At 36.7% G+C, this 23,326-nt stretch overlaps 3 protein-coding genes and 1 pseudogene across 3 annotated transcripts; 3 read left to right on the top strand and 1 right to left on the bottom strand.

Moving 5' to 3' along the window:
- The first annotated feature begins 678 nt into the window (after window positions 1-678).
- LOC126590534 (putative pentatricopeptide repeat-containing protein At1g12700, mitochondrial) lies at window positions 679-2,804 on the top strand (annotated as a pseudogene).
- Window positions 2,805-3,346: 542 nt separating this feature from the next.
- Window positions 3,347-4,699, top strand: LOC126590228 (putative pentatricopeptide repeat-containing protein At1g12700, mitochondrial). The gene is made up of 2 exons (XM_050255738.1): window positions 3,347-3,358; window positions 3,882-4,699. The coding sequence occupies exons 1-2, from the start codon at window positions 3,347-3,349 to the stop codon at window positions 4,680-4,682; spliced, it is 813 nt and encodes a 270-aa protein (XP_050111695.1). The 3' UTR covers window positions 4,683-4,699.
- Window positions 4,700-6,264: 1,565 nt separating this feature from the next.
- Window positions 6,265-21,627, top strand: LOC126590533 (putative pentatricopeptide repeat-containing protein At1g12700, mitochondrial). Its single transcript, XM_050255978.1, has 2 exons — window positions 6,265-6,408; window positions 17,675-21,627. The coding sequence occupies exons 1-2, from the start codon at window positions 6,361-6,363 to the stop codon at window positions 19,451-19,453; spliced, it is 1,827 nt and encodes a 608-aa protein (XP_050111935.1). The 5' UTR covers window positions 6,265-6,360; the 3' UTR covers window positions 19,454-21,627.
- Window positions 21,070-21,597, bottom strand: LOC126590227 (pentatricopeptide repeat-containing protein At1g09220, mitochondrial-like). The gene has a single exon (XM_050255737.1). The coding sequence runs from the start codon at window positions 21,595-21,597 to the stop codon at window positions 21,070-21,072; it is 528 nt and encodes a 175-aa protein (XP_050111694.1).
- Window positions 21,628-23,326: the final 1,699 nt, after the last annotated feature.

Genomic DNA, 23,326 nt, shown 5'->3' with positions numbered 1-23,326 from the left:
AAAACCTTTTTATTTTGATTCGTGCCAACTGCACCATCTTCCTCACAGGTCCAATTATGACCTCTAATATGCTCTCTTGCCATGTTGAACAATTTGGAAATAGAAAGAAAATAGAAAGAAAAATTGGAAGAATTGTAGGAGAAAAGTGAGTTTTGTGTGGATGTTTGAACAAATACATAGGTATTTATAGAGTTTTTGGGTGAATTTTGAGTTAAATAATTTTTTTAATTATTTTAACCGTTGGATTTAAATTTGGGCCATTAGGTCTTTTTTTACTGTTAGATTTGATTATATTCGATCTCAGCTGTTGGATTCAATATATTTTAAAATTACATTTAAAAAAAACAAAATTTGAATCTGGATGATAAATCTCAGTCGTCGGATGATAAAAAGAGCTGTTGAGCTCATGATGGTGGCCGACAGCGACCTTGATAGTGGGTCCCACCCTGGCAGTGGGTCTCATCTTATCGGGCGTTGAAGGCCTCACCCACATAGGGCGAGTTTGGCGCGTGATCGGGCCGAGAGTGGGCTGGGAAAGGGCGAGTCCACGCCTTGGTTTGGCATTAGGCTTGGGTTGGGTTCGTTTTGGGCTTTTAGCCCAAAGATTATTATGCACGACTTCACACGTAAAAAGAAGAAGCCCTAACAACTTTAACAGATTTGTGTATTTATTTTTAATTTGCGTTGATCTAGAACTAGAAAAAAACATGAAATTCATGCTCTTCAACTTTCACAAATAGTCTTACAACAACTCTTTGATTTGTGAGCAACTTTCAAATCGCTGACTTAGAGATGCTGAAGGTGATGCGGGCAACGATTGCTGCTTCTTCTTCTTCGAATGTTGGTTATGGAAGCAGCAGCACCAGAGGTATGCTGCCTTGCCTTCTTCAATCTTCTCCTGTTGCTGTTTTCACTCTCGAGCTTCTAAATCGACCGAATCTAGAAACACTCAACAACACCAGCTTGTGAAAATCAGTAATGTTGATGATGCTTTGAATGTGTTCGACAAAATGCTTCAAAGGCGTCCTCTGCCTTCCGTTGTCTCTTTCAACCAAATCTTGACTCAACTTGCCAAGTTGAAACATTATTCGACAGTCATCTCCATGAATAACCAAATGGTTTGTCCGAAATTCATCCAGATGTTTATACTCTAACCATTATCATGAATTGCTTTTGTCATCTCAACCAAGTGGAGTCTAGTTTGTCAGTCTTGGCTAACTTCTTCAAATTAGGTTTTGAGCCAAATGTCACGACCTTCACCACTCTAATCAACGACTTTCTTCTTAAGAATAGAGAGGCCGAGGCAGCATCACTTTTCAACAAAATGATGGAGAGAGGTAATTGCAAACCTAATGTGGTTACCTTCGGCACACTTGTAAAGGGCCTTTGCTTGAAAGGTAAAAAGAATGTAGCAATCCAATTGCTTAAGAAGATGGAAGAAAATGCTTGCATGCCTAACATAATTGTCTACAACACGATCATCGACAGTCTTTGCAAAGATGCTCTAGTTGTTGATTCACTAAACCTCTTTTTAGAAATGACGAGTAAGGCCATTGCTCCCAATGTCATTACCTATACCTCTTTGATTCACGGAGTTTGCAAAGTAAGGAAGTGGAAAGAAGCTACAAAATTGTTGAATGAAATGGTGGAGAAACATATCAGTCCAGATGTGCACACCTTCAATGTCTTGGTTGATACATTTTGCAAAGAGAGGATGGTCCAGGAAGCAAGGAGCGTGGTTGAGATGATGATGCAAAGATATATCAAACCTAGTACAATCACGTACAATTCGCTTATGGATGGGTATTGTTTGCGGGGAGAAATGGACGAGGTAAAAGAGGTTTTTGAAGTAATGGCTATTGTAAGTGCAAACGAATAGATGATGCTCGTAAGCTTTTATTGGAAATGTCTCATAAGGGAGTTGTTCCAAATACTATTACTTATAACACTCTTATGGATGGGTTTTGCAAGATGGGGAGAACACAAGATGCATTGAACTTGTTCTCTCAAATGCAAGCTTGTGGCCAACTTCCAGACATTCAAACTTATTCTATTTTATTGCATGGCATGTGTGCAAACCAACAATTTCCTAAGGCAGTTTAATTGTTGGAAGAGATTGAGGGAAAGAAGTTGGATATTGGTATTGTAACTTATAATATTCTTATTGACGGTTTGTGCAGAGCTGAAAAAGTTGAATATGCATGGGATTTCTTTCGTTGTTTATCATCAAAAGGAATTCAACCTAATGGCAAGACATATACTATAATGATTCGTGGATTATGTAATGGGGGGCAAATATGTGAAACGGAAAACTTGCTTAGAGAAATGAAAAAGAAAGGCTGTTCTCCAGATGGTTGGACGTACAACACAATTATCCGAGGGTTTATCAATAACAATGAGACATCAACAGGGGTGAGGCTTATTCAAGAAATGGTGAAGAGGGATTTTTCTGCAGATGTATCAACTACGGAGTTGATTGTTAATTTATTGTCTAAAGATAGGGTAGACGCCACTTTGTTGGCATTTATAGAAAGACCATGATGAAATTGATTTGCATCTTTTTAGTTTTGACAAGTTTCGGTACATCTTCCCTTGAATGGTACATTGGAGGGGGGAGTTGTTCGACTGTCGAGTCCAGTTCAGGTAGCCATTCATTCATGCATCGCCTAGTGACGTATGATATGTGTTATTAACTGAATTTATCAATTAAGATTATGAAATCTGTTGGTGAAGCAGAGTATTTGGACTAGTATTAAATTTGTAGACATATTTATGACTCGAATACCAATCCATGAGATTGCCTCCGCTTGCTTTATGAATCCTGCAAATATGCGTATTAAGTGACAATCCAGGTCGGAGATAAGAGTCCAAGACTAGTTCCCAATTCCAACCTTGCGCCGCCTGAATAACTAGTTGTGTTTGAACGTGATAATTGCTTGTTTTAACCTTTTTTATTTTTTTTAAATTTTACTATTTTACAGCTCTTACATTATAAAACGTTTTTTGCTTTTTTTTTTTGTTTTTTTGTTTTTTGAATAAAGATATTATGTACACTTAATAGGTGGGAAGGTGAGCTAAGTCTCATAATGGGCTAGCAACAATGTAATTCAAATACGCTGTTGACGAGAATCAAACCTAAGACTTCTCACTTACAAGTGAAGAGAAATACCACTAAACTGTAGTATTAAGTGGCTATACAATGTTTTTCAATTTCAAGAGTTTAATTTTTTGTCTGAAGGGCTTTTATGTCCAATTAGTTAAATTACATATCAATAGAACTCAGATGGTCAACTAAAATTTTATAAAATTAACAATCTAACCTACTAATCAAAACTGTGTAAAAGATATGGGCTGCAATGTAATTTTACACAAAAAATTTTGCTATTTTTTTTTAAAAGTAATGCTACACTTACAACATATTTTCTTATTTGAATCATCTCTCTAATAACGGTGGGGCCGCCAACGCATGTGGGTCATATCTTTGTTAGATAGACAGTACAAATATGTTGTAAGAATAACAATTTTGTTTTTTGAAGTTTCACCCACATAATTCTAACATGTCTTTACCGCTATGTTTGAATAAAAAAATGACAGGATTTTATTCTCTAAATTTGTAAATTTTCTTGTTTGAGTAACCTAAAAGAATAAGGAAATTGGATGCGAAACTTGTTATTTTTAAACTTTCAATTATAGAAATTGGGAAATGACATTTATTTATATGGAATTTAAACTTAGGAATTTGAGATCCCAAATTCCAAGTTTTTCTTCTAAGTGAAAATTCTAAATTTCTATGTTTATGAATCTAAACAAGGGGATTAGTGCATGTCAATTTATAAATTCTAACTTTTATCTAAATTCCAAGTTTTTCTTCCCTACAGTAGCATTACCATAATACCATTAGCACCAGAGGTATGCTGCCTCGCCTTCTTCAATCTTCTTATGTCGTTGTTTTCTTCAACAATTACTTGGGTTTGTTTCACTCTCGAGCTTCTAAATTGACGGAATCAAGAAACACCCAACAACACCTGCGTGTGAAAATCACTAATGTTGAGGATGCTCTCAATGTGTTCGACGAAATGCTTCAAAGGCGTCCTCTGCCTTCTATTATCCCTTTCACTCAAGTGTTGGGTCAACTTGCCAAGTTGAAAAATTACTCAACAATCATCTCCTTGAACAACCAAATGGTTATGTCTAGAAATCGTCCAAATGCTTATACTCTAACCATTATCATTAATTGCTTTTGTCATCTCAACCAAATGGAGTTTAGTTTGTCAGTCTTAGGTATCTTATTCAAATTAGGTTTTGAGCCAAATGTCACAACCTACACCACTCTAATAAACGGCTTTCTTCTTAAGAATAGAGAGGTTGAGGCAGCAACACTTTTCAACAAAATGATAGAGAGAGGTAATTGCAAGCCTGATGTGGTTACTTTCGGTACACTAGTAAAGGGCCTCTACTTGAAAGGTAACAATACTGCAGCAATCCAATTGCTTAAGAAGATGGAAGGAGCTTGCAAGCCTGATGTAGTTGTCTATAGCACAATCATGGACAGTCTTTGCAAGGATACTCTAGTTGTTGATGCACTAAACCTCTTCTCAGAAATGACGAGTAAGGGCATTGCTCCCGCCATCATTACCTATACCTCATGGATTTTGCAAAGTAGAGAATTGGAAAGAAGCTAAAAGATTGTTTAATGAAATGGTGGAGAAACATATCTTTCCAAATGTGTGCACCTTCAATGTTTTGGTTGATACATTCTGCAAATAAGGTATGGTCCAGGAAGCAAGGAGTGTGGTTGAGATGATGATTCAAAGAGATATCAAACCTAATACAGTTACATACAGTTTGCTTATGGATGGTTACTGTTTGCGAGGAGAAATGGACGAGGAGAAAAAGGTTTTTGAAATAATGCTTAGCAAGGGCTGCATGGTTGATGCTCATACTTATAACATATTGATAAATGGCTATTGTAAGCGTAAAAGGATAGATGATGCTCGAATGATTTTCTGGAAATGTCTCATAAGGGATTCGTTCTAAATACGGTTACTTATAACACTCTTATGGATGTGTTTTGCAAGATGGGGAGAACACAAGACGCACATAACTTGTTCTCTTAAATGCAAGCTTGTAGCCAACTTCCAGACATTTAAATGTATAATATTTTACTGGATGGCCTTTGTAAAAACCAACAATTTCCCATGGGTGTTGAATTGTTAGAAGAGATGGAGGGAAATAGTTAGATTTTGATATTGTAACTTATAATATTCTTATTGATGGTTTGTGCAGAGTTGAAAAAGCTGAATATGCATGGGATCTCTTTCGTCGTTTATGATCAAAAGGAATTCAACCTAATGTCAAGACATATATCATAATGATTCGTGGATTATGTAATGGGGGACAAATATGTGAAGCGGAAAACTTGCTTAGAGAAATGGAAGAGAAAGGCTGTTCTCAAGATGGTTGGACGTACAACACAATTATTCGAGGGTTTATCAATATGACACGCCCCGATCCTAATGTCATCGGGACATCGAGATGGTCACGTGCTGGCCGACACCCGAGGGTGACGAAAGCCATTTACTGAAAGAAATGCTAAAAATAAGGAATAAATAAGACTTAAAAATATAAAAATAATGAATATGCATTTAAGGAACGTGTTCAGAGCATACAACTAATTTATAATACTAAAAGGAACAATATAAAATTGAGTTGACAAAAAAGTGGGTCCTACACCGAGAGGACTTGAAAATGCAGATGCGGAAGTGCTTTGACGTCGGGATTGTATGCCTCGATTCTAGTCTTGAAGGGGGCATAAAAAAAACATGAGTGGACCAAGTTGATATAGATATAGTAAAACGGTTATCAATATACTAACCAAATTTGAATCTGGATGATAAATCTCAGTCGTCGGATGATAAAAAGAGCCGTTGGGCTCATGATGGTGGCCGACATCAGCCCTGATAGTGGGTCCCACCCTGTTGGGCATTGAAGGCCTCAACCCGTTTGGGGCGAGTTAGGCGTATGATCAGGCCGAGAGTGGGCTGGGAAAGGGCAAGTCCACGGGTTTCTGGGCTAATTCTTAGGGGGTATTTGGCCTTGGTTTGACATTCGGCTTGGGTTGGGTTCATTTTGGGCTTTTAGCCCAAAGATTATTATGCATGACTTCAAACCTAAAAACGAATAACCCTAACCCTATCAGCTAGAAGATCCTAACAACTTTAATAGATTTGTGTATTTGTTTTTAATTTGTGTTAATCTAGAACTAGAAAAAAAACATGAAATTCATGATCTTCAACTCTCACAAACAGTCTTACAACAACTCTTTGATTTGTGAGCAACTCTCAACTCGCTGACTTAGAGATGTTGAAGGTGATGCGGGCAACGATTGCTGCTTCTTCTTCTTCGAAGGTTAGTTATGGAAGCAGTAGCACCAGAGGTATGCTACCTTGCCTTCTTCAATCTTCTCCTGTTGTTTTTTTCTTCAACAATTACTTGTCTTTGTTTCACTCCCGAGCTTCTAAATCGACTGAATCTAGAAACACTCAACAACACCAGCTTGTGAAAATCAATAATGTTGAGGATGCTTTGAATGTGTTTGACGAAATGCTTCAAAGGCGTCCTCTGCCTTCCGTTGTCTCTTTCAACCAAATCTTGACTCAACTTGCCAAGTTGAAACATTATTCGGCAGTCATCTCCATGAATAACCAAATGGTTGTGTCCGGAATTCATCCAGATGTTTATACTCTAGCCATTATCATTAATTGCTTTTGTCATTTCAACCAAGTGGAGTATAGTTTGTCACGACCTACACCACTCTAATCAACGACTTTCTTCTTAAGAATGGAGAGGTCGAGATTGCAGTACTTTTCAATAAAATGTTGGAGAGTGGTAATTGCAAGCCAAATGTGGTTTCTTTCGGCACATTAGTTAAACGTCTTTGCATGAAAGTTAATAATAGTGAAGCAATCCAATTGCTTAAAAAGATGGAAGATAGAGGTTGCAAGCCTAACATAGTTGTCTATAGCACGATCATCGACAGTCTTTGCAAGGATACTCTAGTTGTTGATGCACTGAACCTTTTTTTAGAAATGACGGGTAAGGGCATTGCTCCCAACGTCATTACCTATACCTCTTTAATTCATGGATTTTGCAAAGTAGGGAAGTGGAAAGAAGCTACAAGATTGTTGAATGAAATGGTGGAGAAACATATCTTTCCAAATGCGCACACCTTCAATGTCTTGGTTGATACATTCTACAAAGAGGGGATGGTCTAGGAAGCAAGGAGCTTGGTCGAAATGATGATTCAAAGAGATATCAAACCTAATACAGTTACATACAATTCACTTATGGATGGTTACTATTTGCGAGGAGAAATGGGCGAGGCGAAAGAGGTTTTTGAAGTAATGCTTAGCAAAGGCTGCATGGTTGATACTTGTAGTTATAACATAATGATAAACGACTACTCTAAAATTAAAAGGATAAATGATGCCCGAATGTTTTTTGTGGAAATGTCTCATAAGGGAGTTATTCCATATACGATTACTTATAACACTCTTATGGATGGGTTTTGCAAGATGGGGAGAACACAAGATGCAAATAACTTGTTCTCTCAAATGCAAGCTTGTGGCCAACTTCCAGACATTTAAACGTATAATATTTTACTGGATGGCCTTTGTAAAAACCAACAATTTCCCATGGGTGTTGAATTGTTGGAAGAGATGGAGGGAAAGAAGTTGGATTTTGATATTGTAACTTATAATATTCTTATTGATGGTTTGTGCAGAGCTGAAAAAGTTGAATATGCGGGGGATCTCTTTCGTCGCTTACCATCAAAGGGAATTCAACCTAATACCATCACGTATAATACAATGATTAGTGGATTTTGTAATGGAGGGCTAATATGTGAAGCGGAAAACTTGCTTAGAGAAATGGAAGAGAAAGGTTGTTCTCCAGGTGGTTGGAGGTACAACACAATTATCCGAGGGTTTATCAATAAGAATGAGACATTAACGGGAGTGAGGCTTATTCAAGAAATGGTGGATAGGGGTTTTTTTGAGATGCATCAACTACAGAGTTTATTGTTAATTTATTGTCAAAAGATAGAGTAGATGCCACTTTGTTGGCATTTATAGAAAGACCAAGATGAAATTGGTTTGCATTTTTTCGTTTTGACAAGTTTCAATGCATCCTTCCCTTGAATGCTACATTGGAGGAGGGAGTTGTTCCACTATCGAATCCAGTTTAGGTAGCCATTCGTTCATGCATTGCCTAGTGACGTATGTTATGTGTTATTTGTTGTGCTAGGAATATCACCAAGCCTTATGGAACCAACTCAAACTAACCCACAGGAAATATATCAAATGGAATGCAAGAACAAAATATTAAAGACACCAAGATTTCAACGAGGTTCCTCAACAGTTAGTGTAACTGGAGTACGTCCTCAGAGTAGTAGGAACTCACCCAATAATCCACTATCAACCAAATGAGAGTTTACAAAGTGTTGGCTAGCTCACAACCCAAAAACCCCAATACAACTAATAGCTCTCACACACCAAAGAAAACAAATAGAGAGAAATATAATGAATAATTTCCTCCCTATACGAAGCTCAAAGCTAATACAACAAATACAACTTTGATGAATGATTACTAACTGAAGAGAGGTGCTCTCTTGCAATAAGGAATGCAGCACTCATTCTTCTCTGCTCAGATGCTCTGCTGCTCTGCTCTCTGAGCAAAGTTGGGCTTTTCCAAAAACTAAATGATGCTCCCACTTCTTCTCCAAAGGCAAATGGGGGAGTAAAAAACCAAATTTTCTGCCTTTGAAATTTCAACAAAACAAAAGGAAACATAATCATTTGACTATTCATAATGATGTTCCCACATCATTATGTCCTTCATTTTTTATTATATGCACCGAAAGGTTTTTGGTCACTTAGCCACTAATACAACGATCTCCACCTTGGCCAAGTTCCAAGAATGCCATGATAAGCCAACCAACACAGTCAACACAAAAATTACTCCCAAACACTAGCAAGAGAACAACTCATGCCGAGCCAAATGCTCCGAAACTCCTACTGCTCAACGCATTCTTTATATAGGAAAAATGTGAGCCAAGTTTAAGCAATGAACAAACTTGGCTACACCAACAACCTTAGTCAACATATCAGCGGGATTGTCTTTAGTTGGAATCTTCTGGAGAATGATCTCTCATTCACCAACGACTTCACGCACAAAGTGATATCGCACATCTATGTGTTTGGTCATCACAAGATGAACTTGATACTTAGCCAAATAAATAGCACTCTGACTATTACAATGTACCTCCACTTGCTTCTGATCAACCCCCAAATCTTTAATCAGCCCATGTATCTAAATGGCTTCCTTTATAGCTTCAGCAACTGCCATATATTCAGCCTCTGTAGTAGACAAGGCAACAGACGACTACAAAATGGACCTCTAACAAATTGGCCCTTTAGCCATAGTAAACACATAGCCTGTAGTAGACTTCCTTCCATCCAGAACACGTGCATAATTTGAATCAACATAACCAACTGCAAAATGACCAATACCAGAGTCATCTCTCTCAAAGCATAAACCAACATCTCGAGTACCATAGAGATACCTCAATATCCACTTAGCTGCTTGCCAATGCTCTTTACCTGGATTATGCATATATCAACTCACCGTGCCAACTGCATGAGCAATATCCGGTCTAGAGCATACCATTGCATACATCAAACTACCAACCAAATTTGCATATGGTATATTTTTCATTTGCAGCTTCTTTTTATTAGTTTTAGGACATTGTAGAGAACTCAATTTAAAATAAGGAGCCAAAGGGGTACTAACCGCTTTGGTTGAATCATGAACTCCAAACTTTCGAATAAACTTCTCAAGGTATTGTCTTTGATTCAAACTGACCAAACCCTTCTTTCTATCTCTAGTGATCTCCATGCCAATGATCTTTTTCGCTTCACCAAGATCCTTCATCTCAAACTCATTTTTCATTTGCTTCTTCAATTTCTCAATCTTTTTGACATTCTTTGAGGCAATCAACATATCATCAACATATATCAACAAATAAATGAAAGACCCATCTTGCAACTTCTTGAAGTACACACAATGATCATATTGACTTCTAGAATAAGTTTGGCCTCTCATAAATTTATCAAACCTCAAATACCATTGCCTTGGAGATTGCTTCAAGCCATAAAGTGATTTCTTCAATTTGCAAAACAAATTCTCCTTCTCTTTCACTGTATACCCATCCGGTTGACACATATAGATCTCTTCATTCAAATCACCATGTAGGAAAGCCGTCTTCACATCAAGTTGCACAAGCTCAAGATCATACTGTGCAACAAGAGCTAACATAATACAGATTGAGGATTGCTTCACAACCGGAGAAAAGATTTCGTTATAGTTAATGCCCTCCTTTTGTGCATACCTTTTAGCAACTAATCTTGTTTTGAATCTCACATTGTTTCTTTCATCAGCACCTTTCTTCTTGGTATACACCCATTTGCAACTGATAACTTTCTTGCCCTTAGTCAATTTAGCTAACTCCCAAGTCTTGTTCTTCAAGAGAGAATTCATCTCATCACCCATGGCATTGCACCACATCTCCTTCTCCTCACTCTCGACGGCTTCCTCGAAATTGGATGGAATATCATCAGTGATAATAGGAAGAGCAAAAGAAACATAATCACTATACCGAGTTGGCTTGGTAATATTTCTCTTTCATCTGTTCTTGGCAATAGACTCTTGAGGTGAAACTTGCTCTTCAACTTGAATAGAATCTTCAAGTTCAACTTCTTCAACATCCTCAGAGTCTCCAACTTTTTCACTTGTAGTGGCTTTGACATAAGCAGAAATAAGATTTGAAGTACCAGAGGCAACTTTCTCAAGCTCCACTTGTTGGACATATTTCACATTATTCTCAGAGTCTTTGTACATACTTTCTTCATCAAATGTCACATCTCTGCTGATTACAAGTTTCTTCATCTCTGGGCACCACAACCAATAACATTTGACACCACTACTAAAACCAAGAAAGATAGCCTTTTTGGCTCTAGGATCAAGTTTATTTTCAATTACATGAAAATAAGCAGACGAACCAAAAATATGAATATAATCATAATCAGTAAAAGGTTTCCCAGTCCATACCTCCATTGGTGTCTTACCCTGAACAGCAGCTGAGGGTAACCGGTTGATAATGTGACATACATAAGTAACTGCCTCTGCCCAAAAAGACTTGCTCAAACCGACTGAGGCAGCATGCATCTAACCTTCTCAAGCAAGGTTCAATTCAATCTTTCTGCAACTCCATTTTGTTGTGGAGTTCCCCGGACACTAAAATGTCTCACAATCCCTTCCTCTTTGCAAACTTTAAAGAAAGGGTCGGATGTGTATTCTCCACCATTATCCGATCGCAAAATTTTAATCTTTCTCCCAGTCTGGTTCTCAACCATTTTCTTCCAACCCAAGAAAATGTTCAACACCTCACTCTTGTGCTTCATAGTGTAGACCCAAGACCTTCTTGAATAATCATCAACAAAGGCCACGAACCAATGTCTACCACTCAAAGAGGGAGTTTTTGTAGGACCCCAAACATCCGAATGCACATAATCAAGAATGCTCTTCGTCTGATGTACTGTAGTACCAAACTTCACTCTAGTTTACTTTCCCAAGACACAATGCTCGCAGAAATCAATCTTACAAGTCGTGGCACCTTTTAGAAGACCTTTTTTCACAAGCCCTTGTAGAGCTTTCTCACCGGCATGGCCTAATCTCATATGCCACAGTATAGTAGTATCTGAATCAGATGTGCCCATATTTTCTGAGACTCAAGACGCTTCACCTGTCACAGTGCTTCCTTGTAATAGATACAAATGACCATATCGAGGAGCTTTCATCACAACAAGTGCACTATAAGTAACTTTCATTGTCTGCCCATCTAAATGAAACCTTAAGGCCTTAGATTCTAAAGTGCCCAAAGAAATAAGATTTTTCTTCAAATTCGGTACATACCGAACACCTATCAACTCTTTAACCATGCCATCATGCAACTTTAAACGATCTGTACTAATCCTTTCTGTTGTACAAGGATTGTCATCTCCCATGAACACAACACCACCATTAAACTCTTTCAAGCTTTAAAACCAATCCTTGTGAGGAGTCATATGATGAGTACAACCCGTATCCAACACCCATTTAGTAGCACAATCAAATGATGAGGAAGTGGTTAAAGCAAAATAAAAAAAAATCTGTTTCAACATCAACAACATTAGCTTTAGAACTTTCTTTTCCTTTCGTCTTCAACCTAGGACAATCTTTCTTCCAATGACCCTTATTATGACAAAAGGCACATTCATCCCTTTCCAAGGTTTTTCTACCTTTAGAGTTTCCTCTAGGTCAAGAGTGTGATTTTTTCCTACTAGAAGAAAACCTCCTCTTCGATGATCTACCTCTAACAAATAAAGCTTCAGAGGTACTATCATGATTTTTATCTCTATGCCTCATTTCATAATTCATCAAGGCATTTGACGCATCTTCAAATTTCACAGTTTCTTTACCATGCATAATAGTGGTAACAAAATGCTCATAAGAGTCCAGTAAGGAATTTAACAATATTAAGGCCTTATCTTCATTCTTAATATCCTCATCTAAATTTAACAAGTCGGCAATCAACTTATTAAAAGCATCAAAGTGTCTAATCATTTTTGTACCTTCTTTGTATTGGAAGCGGTAGAGCTTTTTCAAATGTAGCTGGTTCTCTGCACTCTTCGTCATATACTTGTCTTCCAATTTTTGCCACAACACACTTGCTAATGTCTCCTGCATCTCAAAATACTTTTGAGTTTTTGTAAGGCATAACCGAATTGAAGAGCAAGCCCACAAATTTAATTTCTCCCATTTCGGCTTCGACATAGCTTCTGGCTTCTCTCCCAAAGCGGCAAGTAGATCTTGTTGAGCCAACACATCTTTGAACTCACATTGCCACATCCCGAAGTTGTTTGTGCCATCAAATTTTTCCACTTGGAATCTTGCATTTTGCACCGTAGTTCTTGCAAACCCGGAGCTGCTTCCAAAAAGATTCTCATCTTGCCCGTCCAACATCTTTGGCAACTAGACAACACCCAAGAGCAACCAGTGCTCTGATACCAATTGTTATGCTAGGAATAGCACCAAGCCTTATGGAACCAACTCAAGCTAACCCATAGGAAATATATCAAATGGAATGCAAGAACAAAATATTAAAGACACCAATATTTTAACGAGGTTCCTTAACAGTCAGTGTAACTGGAGTGCGTTCTCGGAGCAGTAGGAACTCACCCAATAATCCACTATCAACCAAATGGAAGTTTACAACGTGTTGGCAAGCTCACAACCCCAAAACCCCAATACAACCAATAGCTCTCACACACCAAAGAAAACAAATAGAGAGAAATATAATGAATAATTTCCTCTTTATATGAAGCTCAAAGCTAATACAACAAATACAACTTTGATGAAAGATTACTAACCGAAGAGAGGTGCTCTCTTCCAATGAGGAATGTAGCACTCATTCTTCTCTGCTCGGATGCTCTGCTGCTCTGCTCTCTGAGCAAAGTTGGGCTTCTCCAAAAACCAAAGGATGCTTTCACTTCTTCTCCAAAGGCAAAAGGTGGGAGTAAAAACACCAAATTTTCTGCCTTTGAAAATTCAACAAAACAAAAGGAAACATAATCATTTGTCTCCTCATAATGATGTTCCCACATCATTATATCCTTCATTTTTTATTATATGCACCGAAAGGTTTTTGGCCACTTGGCCACTTATACAACATTATTAATTGAATTTATCAATTAAGATTATGAAATCTGTTGGTGAAGCAGAGTATCTGGACTAGTATGAAATTTGTAAACATATTTATGACTCGAATACCAATCCATGAGATTGCCTTCGCTTGCTTTACGAATCCTACAAATATGTATATTAAGTGATAATCCAGGTTGGAGATAAGAGTCCAAGACTAGTTCCCAATTCCAACCTTGTGCAGCCTGAATAACTAGTCGTGTTTGAATGTGATAACTGGTTGTTTAACCTTCTTTTTATTTTATTTTAAATTTTACTATTTTACAGCTCTTGCATTATAAAACCTTTTTTTTTCCCAAATAAAACGATATTATGTTCACTTAACGGGTGGGGAGTGAGCTAAGCTTCATAATACACTAGCAATAATGTGTTTCAAATACGCAATTGACGAGAAATAACCTAAGATTTCTCACTTACAAGTGAAGAGAAATACCACTAAACCGTAGTACTAAGTGGCTATACAACGTTGAAATGAAATAGTAAGTAAAGGTATGTGATTAAAATGTTTCAAAAATATTGTATGCGGTTGCAATTGACCACAAACTTGAGGGAATAAAATGTAGTTTACTCGAAAAATTAATAAGAGAAACCCATCAAACGTCAACCTCACATCTCAGTGGCGATTTATTTTTAATTTTTTTATTTAAATAGTTAATTAAAAAAAGATGAGTAGCCTCCTATGTCATCAACAGTCGCTTTAGCCAAGTGGTTAAGGCGTGTGCTTGCTAAGTGCATGAGGTTCCCCCGGAAGAGTTTGAACCTCTCAAGTGACGATTTATTTTTAATTTTTGTTTAATTTTTTTTTCGGCCATGCTTGTGGTGCTCTATTTGTAGGATCATGTAAATTGGAACAACCAATATTTGTAAGGAGTATACGTTACGTTCGCAACGTGTTTTTGTTTAGTTTTTGTCGGCCATGCTTGTGGTGCTCTATTTGCATGATCATGTAAATTGGAATGGCCAATATTTGTAGGGAGTATACGTTACGTTTGCAACGTGGCCATACAAAGCTTCTTTTTTATTTTATTTTATTTTTTTATTTTTTTTATCATTGTCCTAAAACTTAAGAAACTAAATTTAAAAAGAACCAAACGTCTCATGATAGGATGATGAGACAATGTTGCCAATGTAGAAAAATCATATTTTGCCATAAAAGGTATGTACACACATATTAGAGAACATATTGTGTACATATATATAGTACATTCATCAATATTAACCAAAAGTTATTGTACCATAAAACGTTTGGTAAATTCTTCAAACCCAAAACATGGGTACATTCTTCAGAACCACGAAATAATAATAATAATAATAATAATAATAATAATAATAATAAATATTAGGCCTAATAATATTAATAATTTTTTTCGAATAATTTGGCATGGATACATATTCAAATCAACGAAAAAGATGTACCCATATAAGTTTAAAAAATAGATTAGAAAAACGTGGGATCCACAGTTGATACATATCATTTAACGGTCAAATTTAGCAGATTGACTAACAAATGTATGAAATTGAAATGAAATAATAAGTAAATGTATGTGATTGAAATGTTTTAAAAATGTTGTATGAGGTTACAATTAACCACAAACATGAGGGGGTAAAATGTAATTTACCAAAAAAAAATTAATAAAAGCAACCCACCAAACGTCAACATCTCCTTTCTTTTTGTGCAAAATCCTACAATTGTACGGACTCGTTTGGATATACTTTTAAAATGGCTAAAGACTTTTTAGAGAAAATATTTTTTTGGTTCCAAAAGCACTTATGTGCTTTCTGTAAGAAACACCAGTTATGTGCTTCTTCCAAGAAGCACTTTAAGTGTCTTTCCAGAATTTACTTGTATTTTTACTAAGGATTGGTTCTAAAAACATTTTCACCAAAAGCGTTTTCTGTTATTTTAAAAGCACATCCAAATAAGTACTAAGACTTTAAGAAATGGTTACATACAATTATAAGAAAGTTTGCTGGAAGAGGAAGAAGAAAGAGAAAAAAAATGAGAGAGTGTGAAATATCAAATGTTTCTGTTTGTCCATTCAGATTTTGCATTTCTTTCCTCAACCGTTGCACGTTTGCATTTATTTTTTTCTCGTAAGCTGTAAGTTCCTTTGTTTATTAATTTTACTTTTCATTAGGGTTAGAAATTTGAGCAATAATATGTTATTGTGATGTATTTTGAAAGGCTAACGCTTCTATATATGCATGTTTGAAGGAAAAATGTGAGTTTATCAACTACTATCTTAGTCATACAGGTTTGGTTTTTCTCAATGGTAATCTTAATTGTTCATGTTTTGTACTATTTTGCTTAACTTGGCGCCTTATTATATTATCGTTTTGTTGTAATTTTCAGTTTGCCTTCAGATTTTTGGTGCAATTACCTAATTAGTTTGTAAGTTTGACACCTGAGTTGGTGCTATATGTATTTTAAGTGAAGAACGAAGGTGAAGTTTGCAACTCACACAATTCAGACATGGACAATTGTTGAATATAGGTGCTCTTCATTGCTGACTTGTTTCAAGGCTTTAAGCATGCAAAACTTTCTTGCCCAGTACTTCTTACTTTTGCATCTAATAATGTCTTCAATCGCCACTTAATCCAACGGCCTAGTGATATTCATTATTACTTATAAGTAAAATGTTTTAGATTTGAACCACATTAATATGACTAACTCATTGTGAGACTTTGACCACTTCTCCCTCTTGGTGTAGATAATATTGTTTGTTAAAAAAAAAAAAAGGTGTTCAATTTTAATGTAGTATTGTATGCTTTAAAAAAAAAAAAAAAACTGACCAATTGGTGGCTTTGTCATGACAGTGCATCCTGTCGGAGGCCGGAAAAACTTACAGAGACATTTCAGTTTCTCTTGATCACCATCATATGATTCACCAGCCTTAAGAATTGAATCCAAGATGTGTCATATGAAATACGAGCTCTTATTTCTATATATAATTGTAGGAGTGGACATAAAAATCATGGAACCGAATAGAACAACAACATAACAAATCGAAAAAAAAAAAAAATCAACTTACGTTCAAGAACTGAACCAAACCATTCATATCCATTTTGGTTTTAATCTTGGTAGAACTCAAAACCAAACCGAGCCGTTTATTTATTTTTTTAAATATCTTATTCACTTAGCTTATATTATATATAGACTCAAAGAAATGGAAAGAAATCCTCTCCGGATCTCTTCCGCCCAAGCCCGCGGATCAAGTGATCCAGGTCCTTGAAATTTGATTCAATTGCTAATGTTATTATAATTTTTAAAAGGGCTACCTATTTTTAACCGTTGGATCAAATTTGAAGAACCCAAATCATTTGATCCGCGGGTTTAGGTGGAAAAGATCTGGATATGATTTCTTTCCCAAAAAAATTTCATCAAGTCCAAGCCTAAAATCATGATAACGCTTTCATCTGCTCTGCTCATTTGTTAAAATCATAATAATGTCTTTTCTTATCATCGATGGTCTAAAAGAGGGGGTTTAAAACCTAAATTTTAAATTCTAACACAAATGTTGAAGATGGTCTGAAAGAGGTTTAAATGTAGTAATTTGAATTATTTGAGAGTTAGACTTGTTCTTCTTCAAGCTTCTCTTCTCCTAACAAAAAAGAATCATTTCTTTTCGTTGATTTGTGTATTTATTTTTAATTTGAGTTAATCTAGAACTAGAAAAAAACATGAAACTCGTGCTCTTGAACTCTCACAAACAGTCTTCCAACAACTCTTTGATTTGTGAGCAACTCTCAACTCGCTGACTTAGAGATGCTGAAGATGATGTGGGCAACGATTGCTACTTCTTCTTCTTCCTTGAAGGTTGGTTATGGAAGCAGCAGCACCAGAGGTATGCTGCCTTGCCCTCTTCAATCTTCTCCTGTTGTTGTTTTCTTCAACAATTACTTGGCTTTGTTTCACTCTCGAGCTTCTAAATCGACCGAATCTAGAAATACTCAACAACACCATCTCTTGAAAATCAGTAATGTTGAGGATGCTCTCAATGTGTTCGACGAAATGCTTCAAAGGCGTCCTCTGCCTTCCGTTGTCCCTTTCAACCAAATCTTGACTCAACTTGCCAAGATGAAACATTATTCGGCAGTCATCTCCATGAATAACCAAATGGTTGTGTCCGGAATTCGTCCAGATGTTTATACTCTAGCCATTATCATTAATTGCTTCTGTCATCTCAACCAAGTGGAGTTTAGTTTGTCAGTATTGGGTAACTTCTTCAAATTAGGTTTTGAGCCAGATGTCACGACCTACACCACTCTTATCAACGGCTTTCTTCTTAAGAATAGAGAGGCCGAGGCTGCAGCACTTTTCAATAAAATGTTGGAGAGTGGTAATTGCAAGCCGAATGTGGTTTCTTTCGGCACATTAGTTAAGGGTCTTTGCATGAAGGGTAACAATAGTGCAGCAATCCAATTGCTTAAGAAGATGGAAGAAAATGCTTGCATGCCTAACGTAATTGTCTACAACACGATCATCGACAGTCTTTGCAAGGATGCTCTAGTTGTTGATGCACTGAACCTCTTTTTAGAAATGACGAGTAAAGCCATTGCTCCCAACGTCATGACCTATACCTCTTTGATTCACGGAGCTTGCAAAGTAGGGAAGTGGAAAGAAGCTACAAGATTGTTGAATGAAATGGTGGTGAAACATATCTTTCCAAATGCGCACACCTTCAATGTCTTGGTTGATGCATTCTGCAAAGAGGGGATGGTCCAGGAAGCAAGGAGTGTGGTTGAGATGATGATTCAAAGAGATATCAAACCTAGTACAATCACGTACAATTCGCTTATGGATGGGTATTGTTTGCGAGGAGAAATGGTCGAGGCAAAAGAGGTTTTTGAAGTAATGCTTAGCAAGGCTTTCATGGTTGATGCTCGTGGTTATAACGTAATGATAAACGGCTATTGTAAGTGTAAACGGATAGATGATGCCCAGATGCTTTTTCTGGAAATGTCTCATAAGGGAGTTGTTCCAAATACTATTACTTATAACACTCTTATGGATGGGTTTTGCAAGATGGGAAGAATACGAGATGCACAGAACTTGTTCTCTCAAATGCAAACTTGTGGCCAACTTCCAAATATTCGAACTTATAATATTTTGCTGGATGGCCTTTGTAAAAACCAGCAACTTTCTATGGCAGTTGAACTTTTGGAAGAGATGGAGGGAAAGAAGTTGGATTTTGATATTGTAACTTACAATATTCTTATTGAAGGATTGTGCAAAGCTGAAAAAGTTGAATATGCATGGGATCTTTTTCGTAGTTTATCATCAAAAGGAATTCAACCTAATGTCTTGACATATACCATAATGATTAGTGGATTTTGTAACCGGGGAATAGCAGGCGAAGCAGAAAACTTGCTTAGAGAAATGGAAGAGAAAGGTTGTTGTCCAGATGGTTGCACGTACAACGCAATTATCCGAGGGTTTATCAATAACAATGAGACATCAACGGCGGTGAGGCTTATTCAGGAAATGGTGGAGAGAGGTTTTTCTGCAGATGCATCAACTACGGAGTTGGTCGTTAATTTATTATCTAAAGATAAAGTAGATCCCGCTTTGTTGGCATTTATAGAAAGAACATGAAGAAATTATTTTGCATCTTTTCAGTTTTGGTGCTTCCTTCTCTTGAATGGTACAGTGGAGGGAGTTGTTCTGCTGCTGAGTGCAGTTCTGGGAGCCATTCATTCGTGCATTGGCTAGTGATGTATGATCTGTGTTATTAATTGAAGCTATCAAGTGATGGAGCAACTTTTGTGATACTCTTCTTTTAAGATTATGAAATCTGTTGAAAAAGCAGAGTAATGGGACTGATATGAAATTCGTAGACATATTTATGGCTTGGTTTAACTTCTCTTTTATTTTTTGGCAATAATTAATTTTAAAGGATATGGGTCTGATGAAAGAAGCAATGGAGGAAATGATAGCTACAGGACGAGGACTCAATCGTTTTCTTGAACTTGTGCAGTTGCTCCAACACCAGATACAATACACATCTGATCAAATGATGCATCCGAATTCCATCATGAAAGGTACAATCTGTATCCGATCAAACGATGTCAGATGTGATTAAACAAAGAATATACGAATTCCATCTTTTCTTAATCATTTTTCTATCTGCACTAAAATATTGCAAGTTCACCATTGAAACAAATGCCTTGAGTTGTTGATATGGAGGTTCACGAGTCCTGTTGGTAATGTATGTGCAATAAGAAGGCAATTGCAACTAAATGTTTGGCTCCGTCAGTCTTCCGTTTCTGAATCCAGAACAGGGAGGATGCTCAGGGCTGAAGAATTAAGATGCATGCCCCGAACAATCCCCTCATATTAACAGCTGCAGGTGGTGAGTAAATTTCAATAGTGCTGGCACGATAAACAGACTGGATGACTAGTAAAAGACCAGCAATTTGGAAGAGCTCAATTTGGCATAAATGTGGCGTTAATCATTACAGTTATGCCTTCTCCCAACTGATGGTGTTTAATTAAGCGAGCATATGCTAGTAATTACCAACCTGAAGAGAAAGTTACAATTTCATATCCCAATACAAGGCAAAAACTGGCGGACTTTTCCTTCCAACTGCGAGTACTACAAGCTCCTGGGTGCAAAGCAGAAGGGACACCTGATACAACGGCTATGTACTTCTCAGAAGCCTTTCTTTCCTAAAACGAGCACTAGCATAAGATGTGGTAAGATTCTGAATATCTTTACAGATTACTACCATGAATGAAGACTGATTTGAGTTTGCAACCATTTTAACTCTAGTGAACCCTAGAAAGTGTGGTTGTTCTACCTCTCGGAGTGATCCAAGAGACCTGCTGGTTTGAAGCTCGAAGCATAAGTTGACATATCCATTGGTGGTATAGGCTTGAAAATGTAAGTTTTCTTTTTATTGGATTACTATTATGATCTCGAATTACTAACCCTGCAGCAGCATTTACCATAATACCATTAGCATGAACAAAACCATCAAAGCTAATTTAAAAAATGTATTTATTAGCCAGATAGGAATCAAGTGAAACGCTAATGAGACTCTCTCAAAGTGGAATTCTCTGTGTACGCTCTGAACAGTGCTCGCCGGCAAGTTCACCATCGAAACAAATGCCTTGAGTTGTTGAAATGCAGGTTCACAAGTCCTGTTGGTAATATAAATTTGTGAATGGTACACAAATCATCCTCAGCAAACGTTTTTCGAAAAGAGGATTTACGCAGGACCATAGTTGCCCATCTTGAACAACAGTCGGAACAAACCATGGCCTGCAAATTTGAAGGCGTTCCTCTCATGAAGCAAGCTTTTTATTCTCTCTGCATCACTATACCTTCCAACACCAGCAAAGATGTTGGACATAAGCACGTAGTCCCCTCTGTATCCTCGCTCCATCTCCAGTATCTTCTTCGTCACCCTCTCACCCATCTCCACATTACCATGAAAGCTACAAGCATCCAAGAGCGTCCTCCAAATCACAACATAAACAATATTGCAAGGAATCTCCAAGGCCATCTTTTCTGCTTCTTCTATACTCCCTGCCCTCCGTAGCATATCTATTAAACACCGGTAGTGCTTGATGTCCAGTGCAATTTCATACTCATCGATCATCTTCCCAAAGTTCAGGCCCTCATCAATTAATCCTCCATGGCTGCAAGCATTGAAAATACTTAACAATGTCACTCGATTCGGTTTGAGACCAACTTTCTCTATGCTTGTAAAATTCTCAACAGATTCTTTCCCCATTCCAAGCATTGAAAATACTCAACAATGTCACTCGATTCGTGCATCACCCGACCCTAGGAAAATAGATTTCTTCGAATAACTTGGCATGGATACATTTTCAAATCAATGAAAAAGATGTACCCATATAGGTTTAAAAAATAGATTAGAAAAATGTGGGATCCACGGTTGATACATTATCATTTAACGGTCAAATTTAGCAGATTGACTAGCAGATGTATGAAATTAAAATGAAATAATAAGCAAATGTACGTGATTGAAATGTTTTAAAAATGTTGTATAAGGTTACAATTAACCACAAACATGATGGGGTAAAATGTAATTTACCTAAAAAAAATTAATAAGAGCAACCCACCAAACGTCAGCATCTCCTCTTTCTTTTTGTGCAAAACCCTACAATTGTAAGACTTTAAGAAATGGTTACATACAATTATAAGAAAGTTCGCTGGAAGAGGAAGAAGAGAAAAAATGAGAGAGAGTTTGTGAAATACCAAATGTTTCCATTTGCCCGTTCAGGTTTTGCATTTCTTTCCTCAACCATTGCACATTCGCGTTTATTTTTTTCTTGTAAGCTGCAATTTCCTTTGTTTATTAATTTTACTTTTCATTAGGGTTAGAAATTTGAGCAATAATATGCTATTGTGATGTATTTTGAAAGGCTAAAGACGCTTCTATGCATGTTTGAAGGGAAAATTTGAGTTTATCAACCACTATCTTAGTCATACAGGTTCGGTTTTTCTCATTGGTAATCTTAATTGTTCATGTTTTGTACTATTTTGCTTAACTTGACGCCTTATTATATTATCGTTTTATTGTAATTTTCAGTTTGCCTTCAGATTTTTGGTGCACAATTACCTAATTAGTTTGTAAATTTGACACCTGACTTGGTGCTATATGTATTTTAAGTGAAGAACGAAGGTGAAGTTTGTAACTCACACAATTTAGACATGGAAAGTTGTTGAATACAGGTGCTCTTCATTGCTGACTTGTTTCACGACTTTAAGCATGCAAAACTTTCATGCCAAGTACTTCTCACTTTTGCATCTAATAACGTCTTCAATTGCCATTTAATCCACGGCCTAGTGATATTCATTTTTACTTATAAATGAGATGTCTTAGATTTGAAACACATTAATATGACTAACCTATTGTGAGACTTTGACCACTCACCCCTCTTGGTGTAGATAATATCATTTGTTATAAAAAAGAGTTGTTCAATTTTAATGTAGTATTGTATGTTAAAAAAAAAAAAAAAAAAAAACCTAACTAGTTGATGGCTTTGTCACGACAATCCATCATTTCGGAGGCTGAAAAGACTTACAGAGACATTTCAATCTCTCCTGACCATTATCATATGATTCACTAGTGCCAAGAATTGAATCCAAAACGTGTCATATAAAATACAGGCTCTTATTTCTATATATAATTGTAGGAGTGGACATAAAAATCATGGAACCGAATTGACAACGACATAATAAACCGGAAAAAACAATGTTGACCAAAAAAAAAAAAATCAACTTACGCCTGACCGAACCGTTCATATCCATTTCGGTTTTCATCTTGGTAGAACCTCATAACCAGACCGAATCGTTTATTTATTTTTTTAAATATCTTATTCACTTGGCTCATTTTATATATAGACTCAAAGAAATTTAATTTAGTCCAAGCCTAAAATCATGATAATGCTTTCACCTGCTTTGCTCATTTGTTAAAATCATAATAATGTCATTTC

The sequence above is a fragment of the Malus sylvestris genome, chromosome 11 (assembly GCF_916048215.2).
Source record: "Malus sylvestris chromosome 11, drMalSylv7.2, whole genome shotgun sequence".
Classification (NCBI taxonomy): Eukaryota; Viridiplantae; Streptophyta; class Magnoliopsida; order Rosales; family Rosaceae; genus Malus; species Malus sylvestris.
This window is presented reverse-complemented; position numbering and strand designations above follow the sequence as displayed.

What these genes read in the sequence shown, in the direction of transcription:
- LOC126590227 (XM_050255737.1), bottom strand. Translation starts at nt 21,597, where the DNA reads ATGGGGAAAGAATCTGTTGAGAATTTTACAAGCATAGAGAAAGTTGGT.
- LOC126590533 (XM_050255978.1), top strand. Translation starts at nt 6,361, where the DNA reads ATGTTGAAGGTGATGCGGGCAACGATTGCTGCTTCTTCTTCTTCGAAG. An exon ending in CTGCTTCTTCTTCTTCGAAG is followed by an intron (nt 6,409 to 17,674) that starts GTTAGTTATGGA and finishes TCTTCCTTGAAG; the next exon opens with GTTGGTTATGGAAGCAGCAG.